General features: G+C 41.4%; 1 protein-coding gene across 2 annotated transcripts in view; it reads left to right on the top strand.

Moving 5' to 3' along the window:
* LOC146314997 (echinoderm microtubule-associated protein-like 6) overlaps positions 1-24860 on the top strand; it is a 93582-nt gene that overhangs the window by 13043 nt on the left and 55679 nt on the right. For both annotated transcript variants that reach the window (XM_084736640.1, XM_084736639.1), the window contains exons 2-6: positions 14431-14590; positions 19554-19652; positions 19756-19824; positions 20571-20756; positions 20950-21085. In XM_084736640.1, coding sequence (XP_084592766.1) covers positions 14431-14590; positions 19554-19652; positions 19756-19824; positions 20571-20756; positions 20950-21085 — 650 coding nt within the window. The remainder of the gene's footprint in view (positions 1-14430; positions 14591-19553; positions 19653-19755; positions 19825-20570; positions 20757-20949; positions 21086-24860) is intronic.

Below are 24860 nucleotides of genomic sequence, written 5' to 3'. Positions count from 1 at the left end.
TTGCAGAATAAGTCACCCCTCTGGTATGAACTTATATTCATCAGTTCTTTGATTTATTTTTTGCTTCTGACACAGTGGATTGTACAAAATGCACGCCCCTTTCCTTTAAGACTTTACTTAAAAAACAGAAATTCTTCTTAGTCTGGTTTAGTACAGCTGTGTTCTCCAGGTGGAAACAGTTCAGACTTTTGCAGTTGTAGGTCTTACAAACGCTGTACGGTGCCAGAAACAGGTTGTGATAGTGAAAAGGAAAAAGGTGCGAAAAACTGCGAGAAATACAGAGAAGGCAATGAAAATCAGGAGAGCTGGCAAGTAAAGGTGACAACAGGTAACAGTAACAAAAATATAAAATTAGAAATGAGTCGTGAAGCAGGAAGTGTTACATCCAATAAATCAGACACAAGCAGCTGAAGTCTTGACCGGTCTGGAAATAAAATCCCAAGTCCTCTTTATCTGAGACGAGACAAGACCGAACAAAAATGAGACCAAGATCAATACCAAGAACTCGTCCACATATACAGAGACAACATGACACTGTTTCACAGTAAAGTACCTTCTTATTAAAACACATTTATTCTGAGGCACATTGAGAAAGTGTTGTGTTCGTATCAACAGTAGTTATTTTCAGCTCTGTGCAGCAGAGAAGAAAGCAGCTGAGCTCCTGATGAGAGACGGCCCTGAAAAATACACATAAACAAGGTCATATTATGCATATTATCAAACAATGTAAATATATACAGGTATAGGTGTTTTACACATTGATGCTGCCAGATAAAATCATAACTACTGCCTGCAGCACTCGCTGCTCGACTAGTTGAGTCGGTGGATCTCGTCCTGTTTATCGGCTTCGACTGGGTCACTGACACGCTGCTCTCACCTGAACTCATCTCAACTGTTTTCTCCACGATGTAAAATACAGGGACAGCAACATTTTGAGATGTCTCTGGAAAAATCTTTAAAAAAAATATTTATCATTTCATTTTCATATTAACAGGGAAAAATATTGCTGAGATGTTTACATATTTCTCATTCTGTTTGCACCACAGAAGATTCTCAGATTTCAGACTGGTGGCATTTTTACATTTGAGAATGGCTGAATTAAATAATTGAGGGTTGTTCTCTTTCTGGCTTAGCATGTAAGACGCTGTTTTTAGAAAGTAGCTGTAATGACTTACAGGATCTTTGTTTCTGTATGACATTGGTGGAAATGGGTTTCGGTACGATACAGACGTTTCATGGAGGAGATGGAAGTCTGCAGAGTAGTTCATACACTTCACTGATAAACCACAGAGTTACAGAAAATCATCAGGCTTCCTGATCAAAGAAAGCTTCGGAACTGGAGAGTTTCTACAGTAGCCCAGAATGGACAAAACAAACACTGGCCCACCATAGGTTCTTAGAAGGGCAGAGTGAGACAAGCTGTTTGTAATCTACAAATTCACCACTCAATGAGATTAAATCCTACGAACTGGTCCTTTAAAGACGCTGAATGAGGATGAACTGTGACTGAAGGACCTGTGTTGGTGTGTTCAGTTCATCACTACAGACTCTCTCTCTCACTCTGTCTCTGTCGTCCTCTGTTTCTCCTTTCTTTCCTTTCCTGTCCCACTTCCTGTTGGTCGCCTGCAGGCAGAACCTGACCGACCAACTGAAACACACACACGCACGCACGCACGCACGCACGCACGCACGCAGGCAGGAAGAACTAAACCAAAGAACATCATTATGTTTGTCATGGCGTTTTGATGGTTGGTTTCTGCTTGACTGGATTAAAGTAACCAGTCATCTAAAAGCTCAGCAGCTGAAGGGCAGAAAGAAAGTCCAGCTGGTGACATTTTAGGTTTTATTTTACCTGCAGTCTGACATGATTTTGGAAAAACATACCTGCCTCACGAGCAGCAATTCAAACCTGCAGTAACAGATTTATTCGTACGCTTGTTTTCAGCAGTGAACGCAACATCATCGTCAGCTTACAAGTTGATGTTGAACTTGTTGTAAAACAGCTGATTATTTTCACATCCAGCAGTTAAAGAACACATGATCATTGTTCAACATTCACTCTTTTAGCTCAGTTTTTGGTCTCCACCACCTCACAGGGAAATATCTGGCAAATCCAGACACAAATATTGGGTGAAAACAGGTGTTTGCTTGCTTTTTATGTCAGCTTTGTGTTTTTCTGATCTCTCGTGCCACTCTGATGTTCTTTATACCCAAATCACTTCAGGAGAGACTCTGATCAATTCTGACTGGGCTGCACAGTTTACATTATCGGCTCCATGTTGATCTTGTTTTATAGTTGTTACAGCGTGATCAGTACAAATTCTTCCCAAAAATACATTTCAAATTGAGACTGAAGTTAATGCAGCTCTGCATTAACTAATGCAATCATTTTTTAAGGCTTGTCAAAACCATATTTAAGACATTTTAAGGTCTAAAATTAATATTATTGGATTTTAGACTTTTTATGGGCATGCAGAGACCATGAAAAATAATTAAAAAAAAACAGATATGACCCTTAAAACCATCATAGTATTGGTTTGACCATTAAGCTGTTCAGATCCTTTAATTAACAACAAATATAAAAATACTGAGTTTCAAGTTAAAGTCCTGCATTAACAGACTTCCTTCCTTACTTACTCCCTCCCCCGTGATATAAATCAAGTTGTACGTGTTACTGCTGGTTCAAGGCGTGTTGGACTTCATGCATCCTCTCACACAGAGAGCAGACAGGCTGTCAGAGTGACCTGCAGGCTCATCTTCATCATCAGCAACCACAAAACCAACCAATCCAGCCAGAACCGCTAATTCAGTGCTGAGGCTAACCAGCAGGGACACCCCAGGCAGGGTGTGTGTGTGTGTGTGTGTGTGTGTGTGTGTGTGTGTGGAGTCTTCTGAAGCGTAGCGTAGCTCATTTCCCTCCCACCAGGGGAACAGGCTCTACGCTAGCTGGCCAGGCTGATGAAGAGGAGAGCTAGCGTTGTTGTTGTTAGCGCTGTTAGCGGCTTGCCTCACAGCCACAGAGGACGCAGAGCGGTCAGTCAGTGATGCGTTCACTGTCAGCAGAATGACGCTGCAGGCTGAGGCTTCAGGCTGAGGGATGTTGTGTGAAATGAAGTTCAGTTACTGAAGAGTGTGGTGTTTAAAATCAAAAACCTGCAGGCCGACGTCAAGCTGGAGCGTCAGTTTTAAACAGACTAAAATCATTTATTCTGGTCCTGTTAACACTTTGAACATATATAAGTAACAATAGGTAACAATTTATACCACCAGAATCTGGAGCTCATGTCCTCCCAGATATCATCTCATATTCAGAAAATAACTTGTCAGACATGGACAGCTGTCATATCTGCTGAAGCACCTGGGCCTGTAGTGTCAAGTCCACACTCGTCCTGCACTTTACCCAAGTAATGAAGCCAACAGAGGACATCCTGAGGGCCAGAGGCGGGGTTAACTGTGAGCAAACAGCTCCGATGTCCTTAACAAATGACACAGTTAGAATTAAAAACATTTAGGCTGTTGAATATTAAATTAAAATCTTAGAATGGATTGAGTTACAGTTGCTTGATTTACTGAAACAGAACAATAACCACAGAAGTCATTAGAACACAGAAAACAGACTAAAAAACAACGTCCTCCGGGGCGTCAGTGTATGTCTACCTTATAAAACATTATTGTTCCGTCTCTCTGGTCTGTCCACAGCCCCCGTCTCTGGCAAAGACACATTTTTTATTGAAGTTCCCACTTCACATGGCCGGACTGCTTTTAGTCACAGCATCTCTGAGAGAGAAAATCAGCAATTGAAATGTAAAATTAAGAACAAAACAAAGGTTTTCCATGTGCAAATTGTTCTCTTTAAGTTGTTTGGTGTTCTGTCCATTTCAGGGAAGCAGTGACTGGACACAAAAATCTTATTTTATCACGATGCCTCTGGTTGATAAGCTGAAGAAGAGGCTGTGTGCTGCTCTTTATCAAAGTACAGGATGTAACCACATTTATTGGATTTTCCAAACAAGACACCAACCATCAACGTCATCCCTGAAGCCTTTTCTCTTATGAAACCAAACCTGACAGAAGTCTGAAAACACGGCTGTCAGATCGTGTGGCTCATTATGTTGTAATTCAAGTGTTCTGAGTGAAAACTAGACTCGTCCTCTTATTGACTGTGACAGGAGACTTTGACCAATCACAGCTCGGTAAGACAGGTGATTGTTGTATTACAATTCCAAAAGATCAGTATCAATAATACGAAGATAATTGATTATTGAAATTCATCAACTATCTCTGTCCAGAATCAGTTGCTGCATCTTTAAAGGGATAGTTCACCCAAAAGTGAAAATTCAGTCATTATCTACTCACCCTCCTGCTGACTGAATGTCAGGTTTAGTTTTTTCACTTTCAGAAAACAGTGTTGAAGAATCACATGGATCCTCTTAAAAAAAAAAAGCACAGACTTAACTGCTTCGAAACTTGACCTGAAAGACTTGATGTGACTTGGTCTCAGCAATGTATCAACAGAGAATGATCAGATCTCAAACCTGCAGCTGACTTATGAATATGTCTGACTCTTGATTTGATTTGACTTAACTTGGACTGTGGGTCCTGACACAGACTTTGGAAGCGACTGGTCTAGAAAATATTTTTTAAAAAAGTGACGTCCTCAGATGTTTTGTTTTGTCCACAACACAAAGATATTCAGTTTACTGTCAGAGAGGAGTAAAGAAACCAGAAGATATGTTTGCTTTAGAAAGCAGAATAAGAGACTTTTGACATTTTTTCTTTAAATTATTACTCAAAATGATTAATGGGTTCTCAAAATAATTGGAGATTAATTTTAAAGCTGACAGCTAATCAGGTAATCTACTAATTGTTGCAGCCTTAGATGAGAAAGTACAAGAAAGGGCTTATCGTTATCATATTAAGTTGAATTTTTATATACCAACCATCTATTATCAGGTCGCTGATGAGGTTGAAGCAAAAACATCTTGACATATTTTGACCGTAAAAACCTGTGCTCACTATTAATTAAAGATTAATTCCAACTTCTCGAAGGAGTAAAAGTTCGTGGCACCTCTGACTGAGCACAAAAGAGAATCACAGCAGCAGTAGGAGTGTGTTGAGCTCAGAATTAAGTCATTAATTCTCTTTGACTCAGAGCCTGTTCAATATCTAATGAAGACCTGGGAGACGAGCAGGGGGAAGATATTCCTAGAAGCCTCGTTTATTTCAGACACGTCCTTTTTTTTTTTTTTTCTCGTTTGACAGAGTTTGTTAATGGCAGCAGCAGCGTGCAGCAAAAGGCCTGGTGGCTCTGTGGATTCACAGCTCAGTGGCCTTCATTAAGATGATGACTAAGAAATTATCTGTCCAGCATCCCACCGCCAATCTGCCCCGCAGCCACCGATGTTCCCACGATCTGCTGGCACTCAAACACACTGGAGCGCACATTTTTCCTACACACAGATTTACTCAAACGCACACAAACCCCTCAGGGTGTTATGTCACTCTTCAGTGCAACTCTGAAAGGTCTGGAAACTGAATTTAAGCTACTTATTGTAAGGAGAGAAGGAGAGACTGAACTCCTTATCATGCCTTTAAAAGAAGAGAAGATGTAGACTTTATTTTAGGAAAATGTTCTTTCCTCAGAGGCACTTATTAGACTTCTTATCCACCCACTTCTTATTCTCTTCTCTCTGGAGGCAGCTGATACCCAACAGCAACTTTTTGGGCAACTGTGGAAAACAATATTTCCACCAGAGTTTCTTCAGCACGGCCGCTTCCATCGAGATTTCTTTCCTCGCTGCCAGAAAACATAATTTTCTGTTGTATAGATTTGTTTTTAGCAGATTTTCTGTCTTTGACCAAACAGCTCGCTGCATCATTTGCCCTAAAGGCTCAATTATATTTACTGCTGCTGAAACTGGAACCAAACAGGCATTCTTCTTATAGATTATAGTTTTACACGTAATGTTTTCATGAGCAGTTCAACTCACAGACAAAATACTGTTTGTTCATTACAAAGACAAACCACAGAGCTGTCAAAAGAAAATATGCAATATTCAGAGTGAGAAACTTACTAGGACAGTTCTTGAATGACTTGGCTTGAACTTGTTTTGGAGAAGTTAAGCTTAATTTACACCTTACACACACACAGTTAGGACAGAGAAAGAAACTTCACCTGCAGCCCATTTCTTATTAATGATAATGTTAATTTTATATGTATTGTTTTTACATGTATTTTCTATGAGCCGTCTTGTCCGACCTGCAGGTAAACACAGTGTCTTCCTCGCTGCAGCTCTTTGAGGGAACAGGAGATGATGTTCTGATTGGTTTCATTGAGACTAAATACAACTACTTTCAGCCTTGTGCCTTACTTTGCAGCCAAATTGTGTGTCGTTTAAATAGCAAAGTGGAGTTGGACGTGCCCTGCGCTCCATGCACCTTAGGCTGTGCACTATGGATCATCTAAATAGGGCCATCATCACTGTTAGGGCCATTTTGTTTACTCAAGTTTATTAAGTTTTTTTGTCAAGCAAAAACCCTCAAAATGACTATTTTTAAAGGAAGCCTGGGGATATTGTGATTACTAGTTCAATGCCAGTGCATCATGCATCCATGTGCGATGGATGATCTAAAGAAGGCCTTAAGAACTTGCTGAAGCCATTTTGCAAAGTTTATTAAATTTTTCCTCATGCACCAGCCCTCAGAATCACGCAGTTCTTAAACTGGAGCCTGGGGATATAGCAGCTACTAGTTCATTAATGGTGAAATCATGTGCTGAGAACACAAACGCTTAATTTGCATCACAGTGAACCAAAAGGAAATCAGACTGCTGTTTCCTGTGGACTTAAGCCTGAGATATACTTGCAGTGTAGACACACCTTTCAATCAAAATTAATTCTATTTTAAATAATTTTGTATTTAAAAATATTGTGTTGTGTTTGTATAATAAAACTGTAAAACAGCAGAAGAGCAGCAGGAAAGGCAGCTGATGAAAATATTAACAGAAGAGACTCTGGTGTTCCCATTTATCCCTACAAGGACAACTGGGGAAAACAAGCTATTGTTGTATTACACACACACACACACACACACACACACACACACACACACACACACTCAGAGGAGGAGTTCCTATTGGCTATTTATAGAAGCTGCCCTGATTTCACTACCTGCTATAAATAAACTCACCTACACTGATTTTATTCATAGCTGTATGTTTGCTGTTTGTGAATCTGCCTGTTCAGACGGAATGAGCCTCATCAGCTGCCGTAACATGTGTGTGTGTGTGTGTGTGTGTGTGTGTGCTTGTGCGTGCGTGCGTGCGTGCGTGCGTGCGTGTGTGTGTGTGTGTGTGTGTGTGTGTGTGTGTGCGTATGCGTGTGTGCGTGTGCGTGTGCGTGTGTGTGTGTGTGTGTGTGTGTGTGTGTGTGTAGTAGTGAGGAGGTCAAAGGTCAGAATCTGCACTGAGACACTCATCAGAGAGGAAAATATGGGGAAGTAAAGAGGATCTTTTTATTGCAATGGAGCACAAACAGGAAGGATAGATGACATCACACACACACACACACACACACACACACACGCACAGAGAGTGAGGTAATTTATTATTCATATGGCATTTACAATATTAATTGGAGGATGTGTGCTCATTCCAATTTAATTGGCCCTATTAAAGTAAGTGTGTGTGTGTGTGTGTGTGTGTGTGTGTGTGTGTGTGTGTGTGTGTGTGTGTGTGTGTGTGTGTGTGTGTGTTCATTGCCAATTAATTCCTCTGATGAATGTTTCCCAGATTGCCTTCTTTCAGTCAGATCTCCCCGCTGGCAGCAGCAGCAGCAGCAGCAGCAGCAGCCTCTCATGCTTTGATGTGCAGCAGACGGATGGAGCTGCTCTCTTTCTACAGTTTCATTCATTCGCTCCTCACTTCTCCCTGTAGATTAACTGACTGTCTGTCAGAGGAGCCAACACCGCTCAGGCTGTAATTGATTTTTAGGAAAATATGTCGCCTCACTTTCAGGTGCAGACTTCAGAGTTTGTCACGTTTAAACGTCTCCTGAACGATAAAGAGACTGTTGGCACCAGGAAACACGACAGAATCTGTCATTTTCTAGGTGCTTCAAACATCAGGTCCTCAACAGGAAACAAAACGCTGTATATGTCGGCTGTTTTTCTTAAAATTTCACAGCTACTATAGGTTCTTCTCATGTGTGGATGGGGAGGGTAAAGTGACATATTTGCAACCTGCGAGCTTGCCACTAAATCTTACGCACTAATCCTTTAATACATGTCTAATATCTTTTTAATATGTTTTTCCTGTGTTCTTCTTTTATATAACTAAGTAGGAAGAAAAAAGTCTACATCAGATTAACATATGAGGCCCCAGGTTTATTTTCTTGTCAGAGGTTCTTGGCTGTTTAACAGGACGTATAAATTTAAGAGAAACACTTTTGTGAGCGGATGTTTAACTGATGCCTTTTTAATCTGGCTAAATTAATCACTGCTGCTGCAGACTCATGTCTAATTTCTCTCTCCTCTCTGTGTCTCTCCAGGTGAATCATTTATAAATCACATTATCACCGCTCCTCACGGTGTTGGCACACGCACACACAACAGTCTATTATTAGCAGCTATTGAAGTTAGTGCAGCTTCTATAAATAGCCGAGAGGGACTCCACTGTGTGTGTGTGTGTGTGTGTGTGTGTGTGTGTGTGTGTGTGTGTGTGAGACCTGCCTGGTTTTGTTTCAGCAAAACAGATGGCGGTTTGTCCCGAGGACATGAGCAGAGAGGAGAGGAGAGGAGGAAAGTGGGAAGTGAAGGCAGCCAAAAGGAAAATGGTCAAAGTTAGTGAGTGACTCAGTGAGTGAGCTGTGGCCTGTATTTGTTTACACTGGCATCATTTAATGTACGCTGAATCAGCTGTCAGCAGCTCCTGTTTACAGTGTCCACGAGGACGTACAGACAAATATCACTGGATTATTGTGATACTGAAGAAAACTGACGATTCTCAGGCAGATTCTGCACCTATAAGAAGAGTCTTTTTTCTATGATTTTCAAGCAAATTTATTGATATTTATACACGATAAACTAGAGCTAATAATATCACTGGAAAGTATAAGTCACCCTGAATCTAAGAGTACGTGTATTGTGTATTTTTGAGTCACATCAGCAGCCAAACCACATTAATTACCTTGCCTTAAATACCTATGTGCACCTGTCCCCTTCACCTCACACAGTGCTCCTGTCTACCTCCCTTACAACTCTCCCCCACCCCCCTGGGGAGACACGCCTGGACAGGCACCAAATTTAGACACTACTACAGACATCCTTTGTGTCCTAATGACTTGAATGATCCTGTGACTTTTCCTCTGGTGCCATCACAAGCTTTACATTTGTGTTTTTAGGTGAAATATCATCAGGCTGACATTTTATTTTGTCCAAAACTTTGGTTTATGACCAAATATCTGCAGAACTAATGACATTTTCACCTGCATGCTGCTGAACTTCAGCATGATTAGCATCATTATCCTTGTAGCCGTGTTAGCATGTTGATGTTACTGCTGTGTCTAACTGCAGCCTCTCAGAACTGCTAGCACATCTGCAGACTCTTCTGAAAAAGCAGCCTATTCTCACCGGAAAAAAGTGCACGTTGGTCGCAATTGCAAGCAGCTTCTTCTGACTGATATGTCTGTTTATTGTTAGGCAGCGCCCCATAGTGGACATAGTAAATATGACAGGAGATGTAAAAGGAGTGAAAAAGTCCACATTTGGGGGAGGCAGGGTTGATGGACAGCTCAAACAAGCCCAGGACATCAAGAACGCTGCTCTACCTGTGTCCTCGTGTTCTTGTGAGTTAAAACTTGCCAAGTTCAAACTCCCACAAATATAATTTTGAATTTCATTTAATGTTGAGAAACGGCTGTTATCTTTGTCAGGTTAATAATAGACTTATAATGAACTTTATATACCTGTTTTAAACAGTAGGAGGAGCTAAAAGAAGCAGCCCTCTTCCTGTGAGAATTAAAACTCTGTTATGTGAGAAATGATATTTTTTGCGGCTTGCCAACCCTACAGTTTAGAGTCCAACTCACTCCAAAACTGTACAGGAAAAGTTGCTTTAATTAAAGTACCAGTGTGTAGGATTTAGGGGCATTTAGCGGTGATGGCAAACACCTTGTTTTACCCTCCCCTTCCAAGCATGAACCACTGTACACTGTTTCCTGAGGTTCATTCTATATGTTGAGATAAGGATGCTAAATTTAAACATGTGCTTATTTTTACTGTCGTTAACAAAGACTTTTCCCCAAGGAGACCGTTATAACAAAAGCTAAAAAAATATTGTTTTAAACAATAAAAATTGAGCTTGTTTATTTAACTCAGTAGTTATTTATCTGTTTTACAGATTCTAATATCAAATTCTGTAGTAGAAGCTCACATGTTAGAATACAGTTCACCTGAGGAACCTGATTAATAGATGAAAGAAACTCTCAGAGCACTGAACCACATTAAAGCATTACAGCCTTGACAGGATGTGACATCAGGTCTTTGACTCAGTGTACGACCTTTTGTTACCACAAACTTTTACATCCATCAAACCGAACAAAAGCTCAAAGAAACCGCTGAAGGATTTTCATCCGTCTGAATAAAAAAATATGTGCAGGGAAATAAATCAGTGTGGAGACAGAAGTCACGTCTGTGTAGGAGGGAGAGTGAGAAGAGAGACAGGAAGAATGGAGACGCTGAATGGAGGCCATTAGAGTGGAGGACACACACAAACACACACACACACACCTCCGCTGCCTCTCAGTGTGTGTGTGTTTACACTGTTTATACTGAAGCAGAACCTTTTGAAGGTGCAGATCTCTACAAGAGAACGACTAAGATTTCAGTTTCGTGTCTACAGAGAGGTGAAATCACGACCCTTCCACTGTCCCATGGAACCAAACTGCAGAAAAAACATGAGCGGCAGGCAACGGCAACAGACAAATTATTTTTTGTTCCCATTTGAATTCTGTCAATTTCCAAGATAATTTTACAAGACGAAAGTTTGTGGTCGGTTTCTCTTAGTTTAGTTTAGTCTTGTGTGAAACTGCTCTCGTCTCACACAGTCATCAACACCAACATGGCCGTAACCTTGTAATGTTATCTTAGTGTCCTTTTATCAGCTGTGAGGAGAAAGAATGAGTAAGACGTGTGTCTGTTACCTTGGTGAGGTCAGGCTTCAAGTTATCAGTTTGTGTCCGGACCAAAAGTGGTGCAGCCAATCAGCATCCTTGGATTACTACTGGCAGCTATGGTTGTGGTTTTAGGTGTGATGACAGCGAGAGGCGTCCATGGAAGCCACTCGTCTCACACAAACATGCTGGTTAGCATAGCATCAGAACTGGAGAGTATTTCTACATTCAAAGAAGAGCAAAGAACGACACTGAAGGTTTTTCTCCCGACCGGCTTTGGCAAGAGTTTGATCTGCTTGGTTGAGGTTCGCCCATGTTAGATGTGATAGACAGATGGTTCATCCAATCAGCTGCTAAGAGTTTTTTCCAAGTGCCTGACCAAACAGTTTTGAAGGGCAGCTTCCCAGAAGGTTCTGTGCTACAAACATGGGCGTTGACTTGGGTTGAACATTGGGTTAAATCAAACGTCTCTTCCTCTTAAAAAAAAATCTCTGTATCTCTGACTGTAGTGATCCTTTCTATAATGTTGTCAGACACTAACAAGAACAATCTGAGCTTGTCAGAGACAGAAACAGTCATCAGCTGACCTGCGCTCCACGGTGCGCTCTGGTGAAGCGTCTGACGGCGCGTCAGCTGACCTGCGCTCCACGGTGCGCTCTGGTGAAGCGTCTGACAGCGTGTCAGCTGACCTGCGCTCCACGGTGCGCTCTGGTGAAGTGTCTGACGGCGCGTCAGCTGCGCTCCGTTTCTATCACTCTTCTCCGCTTCCATCACTGTTAGTTTTGTGGTTTGTGGTGATTTAGAAACTCGGTTTGTAAAGTTTACAGCCTGTCATGCTGTTGCATTGATCTGTGTATAATGATGCAGATAAAAAACAAGAACTGAAACTTGTTTACCAGCCACTCATTTATCTTCTCTCATCAGTCAACAGATACAACATGTTGGTCCACAGGAGACTTTTTAATGACTGCTCCAGATAATGTAAAATATATCTGATTCCCTTCAATTCCTTGTGGAAATGTTTTCACTGTGTATTTTGTAGCTTCTGTCTGTTTTATCCTGTTGCTGTGATTCACACTGTAATGCAAAAGAAAAACAACAAATGAATGTCGACTTCGAGGGCTGTCAGGAGGCAGCAGCAGAGTGTATCATAATCACATCAGACCACACTTAAGGTCCAGATTTAGGGGGAATATTTGCAGAATATGGCAGAAATAGAATATTGATAAGAACACTTTTATCAGTGTCTCACCGTCTAAAACTAAGAACTATTGTGCCCTGTTTCTACAGGAGCCTAGAACAGACAAATCAAACACTGACTCTAGATACAGCCTTTTGTGTTTTTCTTCCTCTCTTCTTTTCTTCTTTGGGAGTTTCACCCTCACTGTGGGATCTCTGACATGCTTGGAAGGGGATGAAGAGATGAAGTCTATTTGTCTCACTGCTGGATGCCAATAAATCCTACGGACTGGTCCTTTAAAAGTGTCAAACGAATGTAATTAGCAGTAGAGCTGATAGCAGCAGCAGGAGGTGTATTAGCAGTACAGGTGTGTCTCTGAGTGATCAGCATTAACAGAATAAACAATATATCTGTACTTTCAAAATAAATGTACTGACTATGAGTGTGCTGAAACAAAATAAAAGCATCAGATAAACAATTTGGAGAGTAAATACGAGCATAAAGGAACAATAAGACATTAAGGAGGTCATGTATGTATCAGCCAGTAGGAGAGGTGAGTCTGTGTGTGTGTGTGTGTGTGTGAGTCTGTGTGTGTGTGTGTGTGTGTGTGTGTGTGTGTGTGTGTGTGTGTGTGTGTGTGTGTTTTGTGATGTTTGACCTTGACTCCACAGTTGTCGTGCTCAATCCTCGGCTCCCCCGTGCCCTTGGCGATGTGGTCGTCATGGCAACCGGAGCAGCTAGAAGGCTCATTGGCTGGCAGGTTGAGGAGAGAGAGTCGATGTCGAAGGGTGTGTGTGTGTGTGTGTGTGTGTGTGTGTGTGTGTGTGTGTGTGTGTGTGTGTGTGTGTGTGTGAGAGAGAGATCAATGGGGCTCTGTGGCTGACACACCTGTTCTATTTCTGCTCTTCTATCATTTCACACACAGTCTCTCCACGTTTTACACACTCCTGCAAGCAACACTGACCTTTCTTGACTCCACACACACGCACACACACACACACACACACACTTTTCTATGACTTTTCTTTTTTTACTTTCTGTCTCTCAAACACCAGACTGGGGAAGATAAAAGAACTGATACACATCTGTCAGATCATTGAGAGAAAAGCCAAGGTCACTGCACACACACACACACACACACACACACACGCACACACACACACACACACACACACACACACACACACACACACACACACACACGCACACACAAACACACACACACACATGCACACACTCTGCAAACATCAGGGATCATTACACCATCAACAGAGCGGAGAGGAGAGTGTGTGTTGTCTATTTATTGTGTGTGTGTGTGTGTGTGTGTGTGTGTGTGTGTGTGTGTGTGTGTGTTGATAATGATGCCATTAAGCAGTGAGTGTATTTATAGCCGTCTCTCTTTGTAAAGGAGAACACACGCTGACCCTCTGAGGGAGAGATAAAGAGAGGAGAGAAGTCAGGTTTATAAAGAGACTATTTTTGAACTAAAAGTTGATTAAAGAGGTCAGACGTGTCTTTTTTGTCATTTATTTATAGATACGTCATATTTCACCCTCCAAAACTTAAAGGGAACAAAAATAAAACAGATTGTAGTGTCAACAAATTAATAAAAACATTCAAAGTTTTAAAAGTGAATTTGAATATCTTTATCCAATAATGAATTCATACATCATTATCATACAATCATGCACTGCTGCCTTGGTTTATTACAAATATTCATTGTGCACTACAGTAAAATGTTTCTCAGCTAAAAGCAGACCTTCACATTTACAGCATAAAGGTGTTTCAAAAGATTCTTATTGCATAGCAATAATTTTCAAAGATAATAAAAGATGTTTCTTTTCTAAACAAACATAGTGTCAAAAAACACACTTAATATACATCAATAAATTAAATAAATTAAATGTAAGAGCAGTTAAGATTCAGTTCAGCAAGATGAGAAACTAAAAGTTGCCAACTCCTCTCAAAATCTTTTGCAAGATCTTTCATCTTGTCTCTGACTGTTTTAATCTCCTTTACCTTCTGTCTTTATTTCTCCCTCAACGTTCACCTGTGTCGTTCTTTGCCCCCCCCCCCCCTCAGCCTGGCGTTGCACCCGGAGCGCTCCCTGGTGGCGACCGGTCAGGTGGGGAAGGATCCCTACGTGTGTGTGTGGGACTCCTTCACCGTCCAAACCATCTCTCTGCTCCGTGACGGACACACACACGGCATCGCCTGCCTTGCATTCAGCTCTGACGGACAGGTAACACACACACACACACACATTGTACACACACACACACACAGTGAGCATGATTAATGATGCATAATCTGATTCATGCAGCACACCTCTGTGGCTGCGTGTGTCCAACAGATGGTTTCTGTCATTGAAGGAGGCTCGTGCATCAAACTAAAGGTCACAGAAGAAGAACGGTGCTTCACACACACACGCACAGTGAGAGCAGCTGATGATGATGATGATTGTTCTTCATCACTTTGGCTCAGTAGCTTCAACAGTCAGTGGTATATTTGTGTAGATTCACTAAAACTGAAATATGCAGACAAATTCTTCTCAGATTCAGCCGTGTGTTCGCCTGGTTCTGTTTTAAAATCCTCAGTCATTGTTGAACTACATGCATGAGCCTCGTTCACCTCCAACAGACACCGACGCAGATAAACATTTGTTTGTATCTGAGCACTTCAGTCTCCTCCATCTGTCAGTGAGAAGAACAGCAAAGAAGAAGAAGAAGAGCCGTTTCACAGATTGTGTTTATCTGCCTGGATCACTCATTCATCACATAATCATGACGATATCTCAGTCATCATCAGTAAACATCAGGAAGATGACCAGTGATTCATTTGTAGAGCTCATCTTGAAACAAACTGCTTCATAATTCAAGACAAGATGAAAGGAGCCTGAACATGGAAGTCAGGGCTTCGCTGTAAATAAAAAGAATGATAAAATTCATCACTCATAAATGCAGAGGCATGAAACGAGCTGCAGACACAGCTGGAGCTGCTGTGATGACTGCAGAGTCCTTTTTGTCCGGCGTGAAAGAGGCTTTAACTTCCTCTGTCAACATCGTCCTCGGTCTTTTCCCGTCTGCTGTGATGTCTGATCGGTTTGTGTTTTATTTTACTGATGAGAGCCTGTTAATTCTGCCTAAAACAGGCAAAATGTGAAGTGAAAGTAAAATAATAGTTCATATTTTAGTATTTTTTATTAAAATGTATTTTATTTTCATGCACCCAACTAACGACAAATCAGGTTCACAGCTCATGTGAACAATTTTCGTTTTGAGTTTCTAAACTTCAAAGATTCAAGTTTATTTAAAGAAGAAAAGTAAATGATCCAACAGTTTTCTCTCAAAACTGAGAGAAAACATGACATAATTAAAGTAAGCTGCCTTGAATTTTTGATGACTTTTTTGAGGTTTGTTTTATGATATGGCCTGTTATTGCAGCCTAAATGCATTTATTTCTCATTTATGAAGTGTTAAATGTGTATATGCATGTGTCAGCATAATATAAGGCGATGTGGATTTGGCAATGAAAATGGTCAGGAACATCCATTTATGCACAAATTAATTCTCCCTGATTTACTGTGACATCAGTTGTGACGGTTCACCGTTTTAAAGCAGTGGGTCTCCAGACAGAAAGTCTGGGAAACTCTGACGTAGTGTTTTGCACTTCTTGCAGGAGATCGTCCTGCCCGTTTTCAGAGATATTTCATGCTGACTGTGGAGCAGTCTGATCGCCGGCTCATGATCGGCATCGAGTTGCGTGTCTCCGAAGGTTGACTCGGCGTCCTCTGTGGATCTCGCTGTAGCAGCCTAAATGCATGAGCCCCATTCCAAATGAAGGAGATGACTGGAGATTTTGCAGCAGCGTCTGAATCTGTGTGAATGTGGCCTCGGGGCATTAAAGCTGAGTGTTTGATCGTTAGGCTGGGGGTTAGGCAGGGCTTAAGAGGAAGACATGTGGTTAAAGTGATTTATTGAGGTGTAAGACCGGCAAACAAAATCAACCTTTCCACTGATGGAAGAAGGAGCAGTCCACAATACAATACAATACAACTCCAGCTGTCTGATGACGGTAGTTAAAAGCAGATGATTTTCCTCTCTAATGTCGTAGTGTGTTGGTAAAAAAGTTGCGAAATAACTTTCAACTTTATTTTGACTTTAAAATCTGGTGTTTTCACATGCATGATTTGAGTTCAGTCATACAGTCACCTGCAGTGTTTCAGCTGGTTTATACTGTGTGTGTCCCCGTCGTGTCCTCCCACTGACTGTCCACTGTGACTCATCCGGTGTAAACGTCATCAAACTCACATACGTTGAGTCACAGTGAGTTTAGAGACAGCAGCGTGACAGACGCCACCTTCAATATCATCAGCTCAGTTGTCTTCAGACCAGGTAGAGTCTTCAGTCCACTGAGGAACCAGTCCGTCCATCTCTTTAGTCTCTCCCTCTTGTGAGTCAACCTGTGGACATGAAACACAGCTCAGTGTCTTCAGAGAGAAGTAGATAAAACAAGTCGGCCGAGGCTGTGAGTGGGCGACTCTCTCATAAATGAAAAGAGTTTTTCAGAGTCTCTGCTTCCTTCACACACACTCACAGAAAGTAGTCGTCAGTCTCTGGACTCTCATGAAGCTGTAGCTGTGTGTGTGTGTGTGTGTGTGTGTGTGTGTGTGTGTGTGTGTGTGTGTGTGATCAATCTGTGTGCAAACAACAAAAAAGACTTTACACTTTCAAATAGCGTGCAGTTCAAACGCCACATTCGAAATTTGGGTGCAAATGCAAGAGTTCCATTTATCTTTGTTGGAGAGTCGATGCAGTGAATCCAGATACCACACATACATCACATGATGTAGTTTTAAGACTAAGACACTAAGAAGAAAGTGTAAAGTTGTGTTGTTTGGATGCAGACTGAAGAGACACGGTTGGTTTTCTGAAGTAGCCACTGAAGTACACATGAGACGGTTGTTCATTTGCTGTTACTCAGTTTGTTTCCTGAGCCCAGAATAACTAATAAGTGTCTGTGCTGAAACGGTTTTGAAACTGTTCTGATCTGCACTGCAGAGGAAGTCGTCAGTCCCCAACGTCTCCCGGCTTCACCTGGTCGTCTCTCGTTTCACGTCCGAGGATATTTGCAAAAAGTTGAGCTGGACACCTTTTAAATCTCTGCAGCTATAAGCCGACAGCACCTGGTTTCAACACCAGGGCCAGTTCACAGCGAGCAGCAGTCTATCACTCTCAGCTTTCTGAGAGTCTTTATGTGTGAACATGTGTGTCAGTGTGTCAGAGCGGCTGCAGTGGCCGTCTGGAGGCTGACAGCTGCTCTCTATGAACCACAATCTTACTCTCACCTCAGAAAACCTCAAAGGAAAAACCACCTTCTTATTTCTCCTTGTACTGATACTCATATAAAGGTTTGACTTCACGGCTCCTGTTTGCTTTTCATATTAATTCTGCTTCATTGGGAGTTGCTGTCAGCTGAACGTCTGGACTTTTCATTTAGTTCCAAACCTCCAGTTGTTTGCATAAAAATGAGTAAGAATCCTACAATGTATTCAAAGTCATCCAACAAAATAAGCTTCAACAAATACACGTCATGAGCTCACCTTTACATCAGTATTCAGAGAGAATAAGGAACAGAAACATTTAAAATGACAGTGAAAAATCTCCAAACAGCCACTAAACCAGATTTAAACTGACTGTCGGGGTCATAGCTGACGTAGAAAACATTTCAAACTCAAGCTTTCTAAATTGGCAATAAAATCCACAGAGTTTTGTTTGGCAATATTCCCTCCTGCCCAACTGTTAGAAATGAATAAAGCAGAATCAGACTGAGAGGTAAAGTGACTCTGTAAATGATCCGTTCTGTCGTGTCGGCAGTTTTTGCTCCTGGCTGGGACTTCAGTCACGATGACTTAACAACTCGGAGTAAATCAGAGTAAACACAGAATCAATAAAATAATCATAAATCCAGCTTAATAATAAATCACGAGCTCGGGCTTTGCTGCGGCTGATTTATTATTAAGTGGGACCACAGAGGCTGAATATTCCTCTGAACCTCAAACGCCTCATGTTTTCTGTACAACTTCTGCACAGCTGCCATTCAAAAAGTTCACATTCAGAATCAGCTGCAGAAGTTTTAATTTGGTCTGACTTCGTCTTCATACGGGGAAAGAAGAGCTGATCATTTTCATCATTCCACAAAATCCATATTTTACTGGAAGAAACCCAGTCTGGCCTGATGTGTTGCAAAATAATGACTTATTGTATCTCAGAATGATGAATTATTATTGCAAAATAAGACAATCTTTCTTAAAATAATGAGTAAGTTTCTCATTATAATATAATGACTTACAGGATCAGTTTGTTTGTGTGTCAGATGATTTTACACAACTTACAGCAGGAAGAAACCTAAACTATCAGCAAAAGTCAAATTAATGTAAAAAAAAATTCAATTGTGCTAATAAATGGAGCTCTTTTCTTTCATCCACAAGAAGTCTGAAATAAATTATTATATAATACATCCAAATTTCAACAGTGATGTACTGTTCTAAATACACAAAAATGCTGTCAATTTTATGCTTTTTGGAGCCGAAACTAAGAGCAAACATTAACAGTAAGCGACTGTGAAATTCATCACAAACATCATATAATTGTTCTTCATCCTTCCTCCTGGAATCAAGCAATCAGGCCTAAAAATCATACTGAAAACTACATCGCAGCAAATTAACAAAAGTAAGAATTCTGGTTTGCAGGAACTATAACTCCGACTGGATTATATTTATTTTATCCACATAAAAAGGAAACTTGTATAAATGTTCTCTGTAAAGGTTTTTCATTTGTTTTCCTTCATTTGTCGTTTAACTAAAGCATCAACTAAACATCCTAATGGGTTTGTTCAAGCAGATAAAAGCTCTTGTTGAAGCTTTATGAAAGATTTAGATCTTTAACACAGAAAAAGTCAGTGCCGACCTGATGCTCAGGACTTTCTGTTTTTACTATATTTGTCTTTATTTGCTCAGAAATGAAACTTATGGAAGGAATCAGAGAAAATCACAATATTTGTGTCTGTTGTTCTGCAGAAAACAGACATTTTCTCTTCATGTTTTGTTTCTCTTAGAGATCACCATCTCTCTCTCTCTCTCTCTCTCTCTCTCTCTCTCTCTCTCTCTCTCTCTCTCTCTCTCTCTCTCTCTCTGTCCTCTGTAGCGGTTAGCCTCGGTCGGCCTGGATGCCAAGAACACAGTGTGTATCTGGGAGTGGAAGAGAGGGAAGATCCTGGCCACAGCCACCGGACACTCAGACAGGGTGAGAATCTGTGTGTGTGTGTGTGTGTGTGTGTGTGTGTTTGTGTGTTATTTAGACTGTATGTGTGTGTGTGTGTGTGTGTAACATCTCTTCTTCTCTGCAGATCTTTGATATCTGCTGGAATCCGTTTCAACAGAACCGTCTGGTGAGCTGTGGAGTCAAACACATCAAGGTAATGAACTCGGTGTGTAAAACACTCGACTTCAGATCGAGTCATCAGGTCGAGAAGAAGTCGACCCGACAACATAAAATAAAAGATGAAACACTTCCATTAAAGCAGAATGTAAATGTCATCTTCATGGAGCCGATCTGTCAGTCACAGTCTCGCACTCCGTCCCGTCAGACGCATGAAATTATTCATCATCTGTGAATTCTGGACTGATGGACAGATGACTTGTTTCTGCACAAACAACATTTAAACAGGACAGAGAAAAAAATCAAACAGGTAAAAACCTCATTAATGAAGAAGTTCTCATTCACGAGAAATAAAAAAATCAGAAATGTTTCACTCTTCATTCAGAGAAAATCGGCTGGACTTAATGACTCCTGTGCCTATAAAAAATAGAAAGGCAGCAAGACTGATGAAATCGTTCCTCTTAATGGAGCTCTTCTGTTCTGCAGGGGATCTTAACTGAGTGGATGAATAAATGAATATCCAGCAAAACTCCTCAGCGTGTGAGCTAAAAGGAATCAGACAATAATCTCTCAACTTAACGTCTTATTAAATGCCTGTGTTCTGTCAGATATTATAAAACAGGCAGCAGGATCCTCTCTGATAATGCTAAATAATTCACTGTGACAAACGTTCATTAAAGCTCCCAACAGCAAAATAAGTTTCTTAACGTCCTCCAGTGATGCAGCCTGAGTGAGGACAGGTGTCCATGTGTCCATGTGTCCCCTCTGTCTGTCTCTGTGTAGTTCTGGTCTCTGTGTGGTAACGCTCTCACACCAAAGAGGGGGATTTTCGGGAAGACGGGCGACCTGCAGACCATCCTGTGTGTTGCGTCAGCTAAAGATGACATCACGTACTCCGGGGCGCTCAACGGGGACATTTACGTCTGGAAGGGACTCAACCTGATACGGACAGTTCAGGCCGCCCACGGGGTGAGTCTCACACCTGCTGACGGTGACCTTTGACCTCCAGTGAAAGTTAAATGACTATCAGAGCTGTACTTTGATTATCAATTATTCGGCTGTTTATTTCCTTTATTTGTCTATTTATTGTGTGTGTGTGTGTGTGTGTGTGTGTGTGTGTGTGTGTGTGTGTGTGTGTGTGTGTGTGTGTGTGTGTGTACAGGCTGGTATCTTCAGCATGTACTCCTGTGAGGAGGGTTTTGCCACAGGAGGCAGAGACGGCTGCGTCCGACTGTGGGACGTCGACTTCAAGCCGATCACCAAGATCGACCTGCGAGAGGCTGAGCAGGGATACAAAGGTACCAAACACACACACGCACACACACACACACACACACACACACACACACACGCACGGCCAGAAAATCCGTTTGGACCAAGTGCTTTTGCCAGCAAAGCACTTTCTGAGCCTTGTCTGCCAGAAAATAGTAGAAGAAGTTTGCAAAGTTTCCACCAGAGTTTGTTTTCTCTGTTATGTCTTCTTCTTCTTGTTTTGCACTTCAGTGTGACGCTGTTTGCATGTGAATGAGTCTGTATTTCTGCAGAAGCTGTCAGTCGAGCAGGCGGTCCTTCAGTGTGGACCAGGACACATTGCGTTCACACTGCTTAAAGAATTTTGGTCCAGACCACCTCTAAATGTGGTCTGAGCAATCAGATTTGTGTTGGATGCATTCACACCTGCACTCAGAGCTGTCTGCTAAAAGGAGAAAAGCTGAGGTTCAGTAAACTTTGCACAGAAACAGTCAGTAGAAATATCAATGACTTTTTACTTTTATACTCTGAGGACATTTCAGAGCCTGAACCTTTTCACTTTTACTGCAGTACACGAGTTGAATCAGTACTTCTACTTTCACCAGAGTCTTTTTTTTTTACACAAGAATCTGCACTGCTAGTTCAGTAAAGCTGTGTGGACTTTTGTCTTTCCAGGTGATTTCTTTCCTGTGTGCTGTATAGAAGTATGAATATGTTGTGAATATGAATATGAATAAACTGTTTACTTTAATGATTAGAGGCCGCATGCAGACAATTAATGTGACAGCAGAAGATATCATTAATATTTAAACAGCAAAACCAAAAACTGAAGTCATAAACTGAACAGGGCAGAGGAAACTCTCCAGAAGAAACAGAATTAAACTTTTAGCTTGTGAAATAATTTGTCTTTTTTTCAGACAGCTGTGATGGAGCTCAGGATTTAGGAGGATGGCTGCTTTACACTGAAATATTTCACTGTATGAACTTCGACTGCATGTGAGACCTTTTAGAACATTAATTAACATTAGATCCTGACTAATCCTGCCAGCATGTCGGGAGATTTAAATAATCAATGAAGATGAAGACATCATCTCTCTCAATGGGGAGACGCTTCACCCTATTTCACCCACCTGCAACCAATCTGCCATTACTCATAGTGTTCATCTTTATGACCCGCTAATGACCCGCGGATTAACTGCAGTTCCCACCAGTTTTTACTGTGATCAGTGTGTTAATATTGTGAAACCTCCTGTTGATGAGGAGCTCGGGGTTCTCCGTCTCTATCAGTGCCGTCCCCTGAAAGTCAAAGAGTCAAATCATCATTCAGAGTCCCATCAGTCGACTGGAGGGAGCAGTTGTGTTTTTCTTTTTGTCAGTCAGTGAGCATCACAGATACAAGATAAAACAGATAGAAGCTACAAGAATGCACAGGGACAATATTTACATGAGGACTTCTGGATATTTTTTTATATATATATTTATGTTAGCTGATGCACTTAAACATGTTGTGTCTGTTGACTGATGAGAGAAGATAAACGAGTGGTTGGTAAACAAGTTTCTGTTCTTGTTTTTTATCTGCATCATTGTACAGAGACTGAGATGAGAAAAAACAATATTCTCATATTCGTATTGAACGGCCAAATTTGATTGGACTACAGAAATCTTTGTCAGGCACAGCCCTAGTCTCTGTGTCTGCAAACACTGGATATTTAAACGTGTTCCTCAAGCCTCATTTAACCTGAGTAAACCCACTGAGGTTAAATATATCTCTTTTCTAAAGGCAAACGCTGCACATCTGCGTTCTGTCTCCTGGAGAACAGACTAAAAAGGTCATTTTGCAATCGAAGACTCTTCTGTCAGTTGAAGGTTGTGACACTTCAGTCTCGTCTGAATCCAGTCGTCCTTTTGAAAAAGTAAAAGTTCAGATCCTTCACCTCCATGTCAGTCTCTCTTGTTCCGCTCTGAAGATATGTGAAGAGTTGAATTGTCGTCTTTTGTCTTTAGTTGGAGATGCGACCGACCTGATTTTCTGTTTGAGGAGAAGTTTTCGGTAATCAGGGGCTCAGAGGTGTAAAAGTTTGTCTTCTTCTTCAGCAGGGGAAGTGAACTGACCTGATTTTGGGTAAACCCAGAGGTGGTGAATCTTTGAAACCCTCTTCTCTTTTCACTCCTAAATGGCATTCGGCAGCAGGAGGCAGGATGTATCCCTTTAGGAAAAGCTGTGGGGGTGGGCCATTAAGACCCTGGCCTCCTTTTACTGTCTCCTCTCTGAAGATTTCTGGGGAGAAAGTTAAAGAAAAGATGAAAGGGAGGAGGTAAAGGTTTCGTTGTCTCTGTTCCCAGTCAGAGATGGAGATGGCCTCGTTTTGGAGAAGTTGGAGGAGGTGGAAGGTTATTAACTCCTTCACCTCTGAAACGGTTTTAGAGTGCAGGAGGTAAATGTTACTCCTCAGTAGGAGGTGGCTTCTTTTTTAATGAAGGTTGAGGACAGGAAACGTATTCAGCCTTTTTCCTTTCTAAAGGTGAGAATGCATCGTGCATTTCACTCTTGCAGCCTTTTGGCTTTGCAAAACTAACCCTTTAAAACAGTGTTTCCTGGTCCTCAGGGCTCACTGACCTGCATGTTTAAGATTAGTTTACCTGCTACAACACACCTGATTCAAATGAGCAGCTTGTCATCAAGCCTCTGCAGAAGCCTGATCATTTAAATCAGGTGTGCTGGAGCAGATAAACATCTAAAACATGCAGGGAAACACTGCTTTAAAACACTGAAGTGACGTTACATATTGCTTTTGCCAAACCAACCAAACTCCTTTGTAAAAGTAAAATCAGTAATTTTATCTTCACAGACCACGGAAGTTATTGATCTACTGCTGCCTTTACCTTTTGGTTTGTCTGGGTTATTGTCTGACTTCAGTGAACCTGAATCAACCTTTTAAAACACTGAAGTCATTCAACAACTCAAACAAACTAAGAGAAGGATGCACCAGTAGACCAACAGCTCCTGTGTCCTGTGAGCTTAAATAACTGATTTTGTCAATGGAGTCTAGTTGGTTTGGGGAGAGTGATGTTTGGTTTAAATAACTGTTTTCATGTCTGATTGCAAGGTGCACTGGTAAAAATATTCTAAATACAGCACAAACTACACTCTCACTCTGCTGACACGTTTCTCCTTGTTGACCCTTCAGAGCCTGAAAACTCATTGAGCAACGTGAGACTAAATATTAAACAGTTTAGGAGCCTCATAAATCAGCGAGGTGTTTCTCAGGAGACTTCCTCCGAGTCTGTCGAGGAAGAGAAGACGAGAAAATAAAATGAGAGCGAGACATATTTTATCACATTTCTGTCCTCTGGGTGGTTCAGAAGTGATTTGTTCAGGTGAAGTTTGGGATGACATATCAGAAATCCTTCCTACGCCGCTCTTACTGTGCAAAACGTCTCTCCCACTTATTTCCAATTATCCTCATAAACTGCTCGGGTATCAGGTTGCTGCGGCTGGTGAACCTCCAGAGAGGAGTTTCTAACAAAGTTACCGGAAACATCACACGCTGATTCGTGCCATCAGCGACAGCAGACGCTCTAATTGGCGAGCGCAGTGCTGCTGAACGGCTGCACTAATTAAATTTTAGATGCAGGGGAACAGGAGTGTGACGATGAGGCTGGTACTGAGAGGAGAAAGTGTGTGTGTAACTTTTTCCTTTGTGACAAAAGTTTAAATCTTTCTTCTAGCGATGAGTCAGTCAGTCACTTATGAATTCTTCAGAGGATTTGATAATAAACCAGTAATATTTAGCTTTTGATTAGGGGGTTCTGAGTCTACAG

This window comes from Lutjanus erythropterus, chromosome 14, assembly GCF_056507025.1.
Source record: "Lutjanus erythropterus isolate fLutEry1 chromosome 14, fLutEry1.hap2, whole genome shotgun sequence".
NCBI lineage: Eukaryota > Metazoa > Chordata > Actinopteri > Lutjaniformes > Lutjanidae > Lutjanus > Lutjanus erythropterus.
The sequence above is the reverse complement of the archived record's forward strand: the minus strand, read 5'-3'. Positions and strand labels throughout refer to the sequence as shown.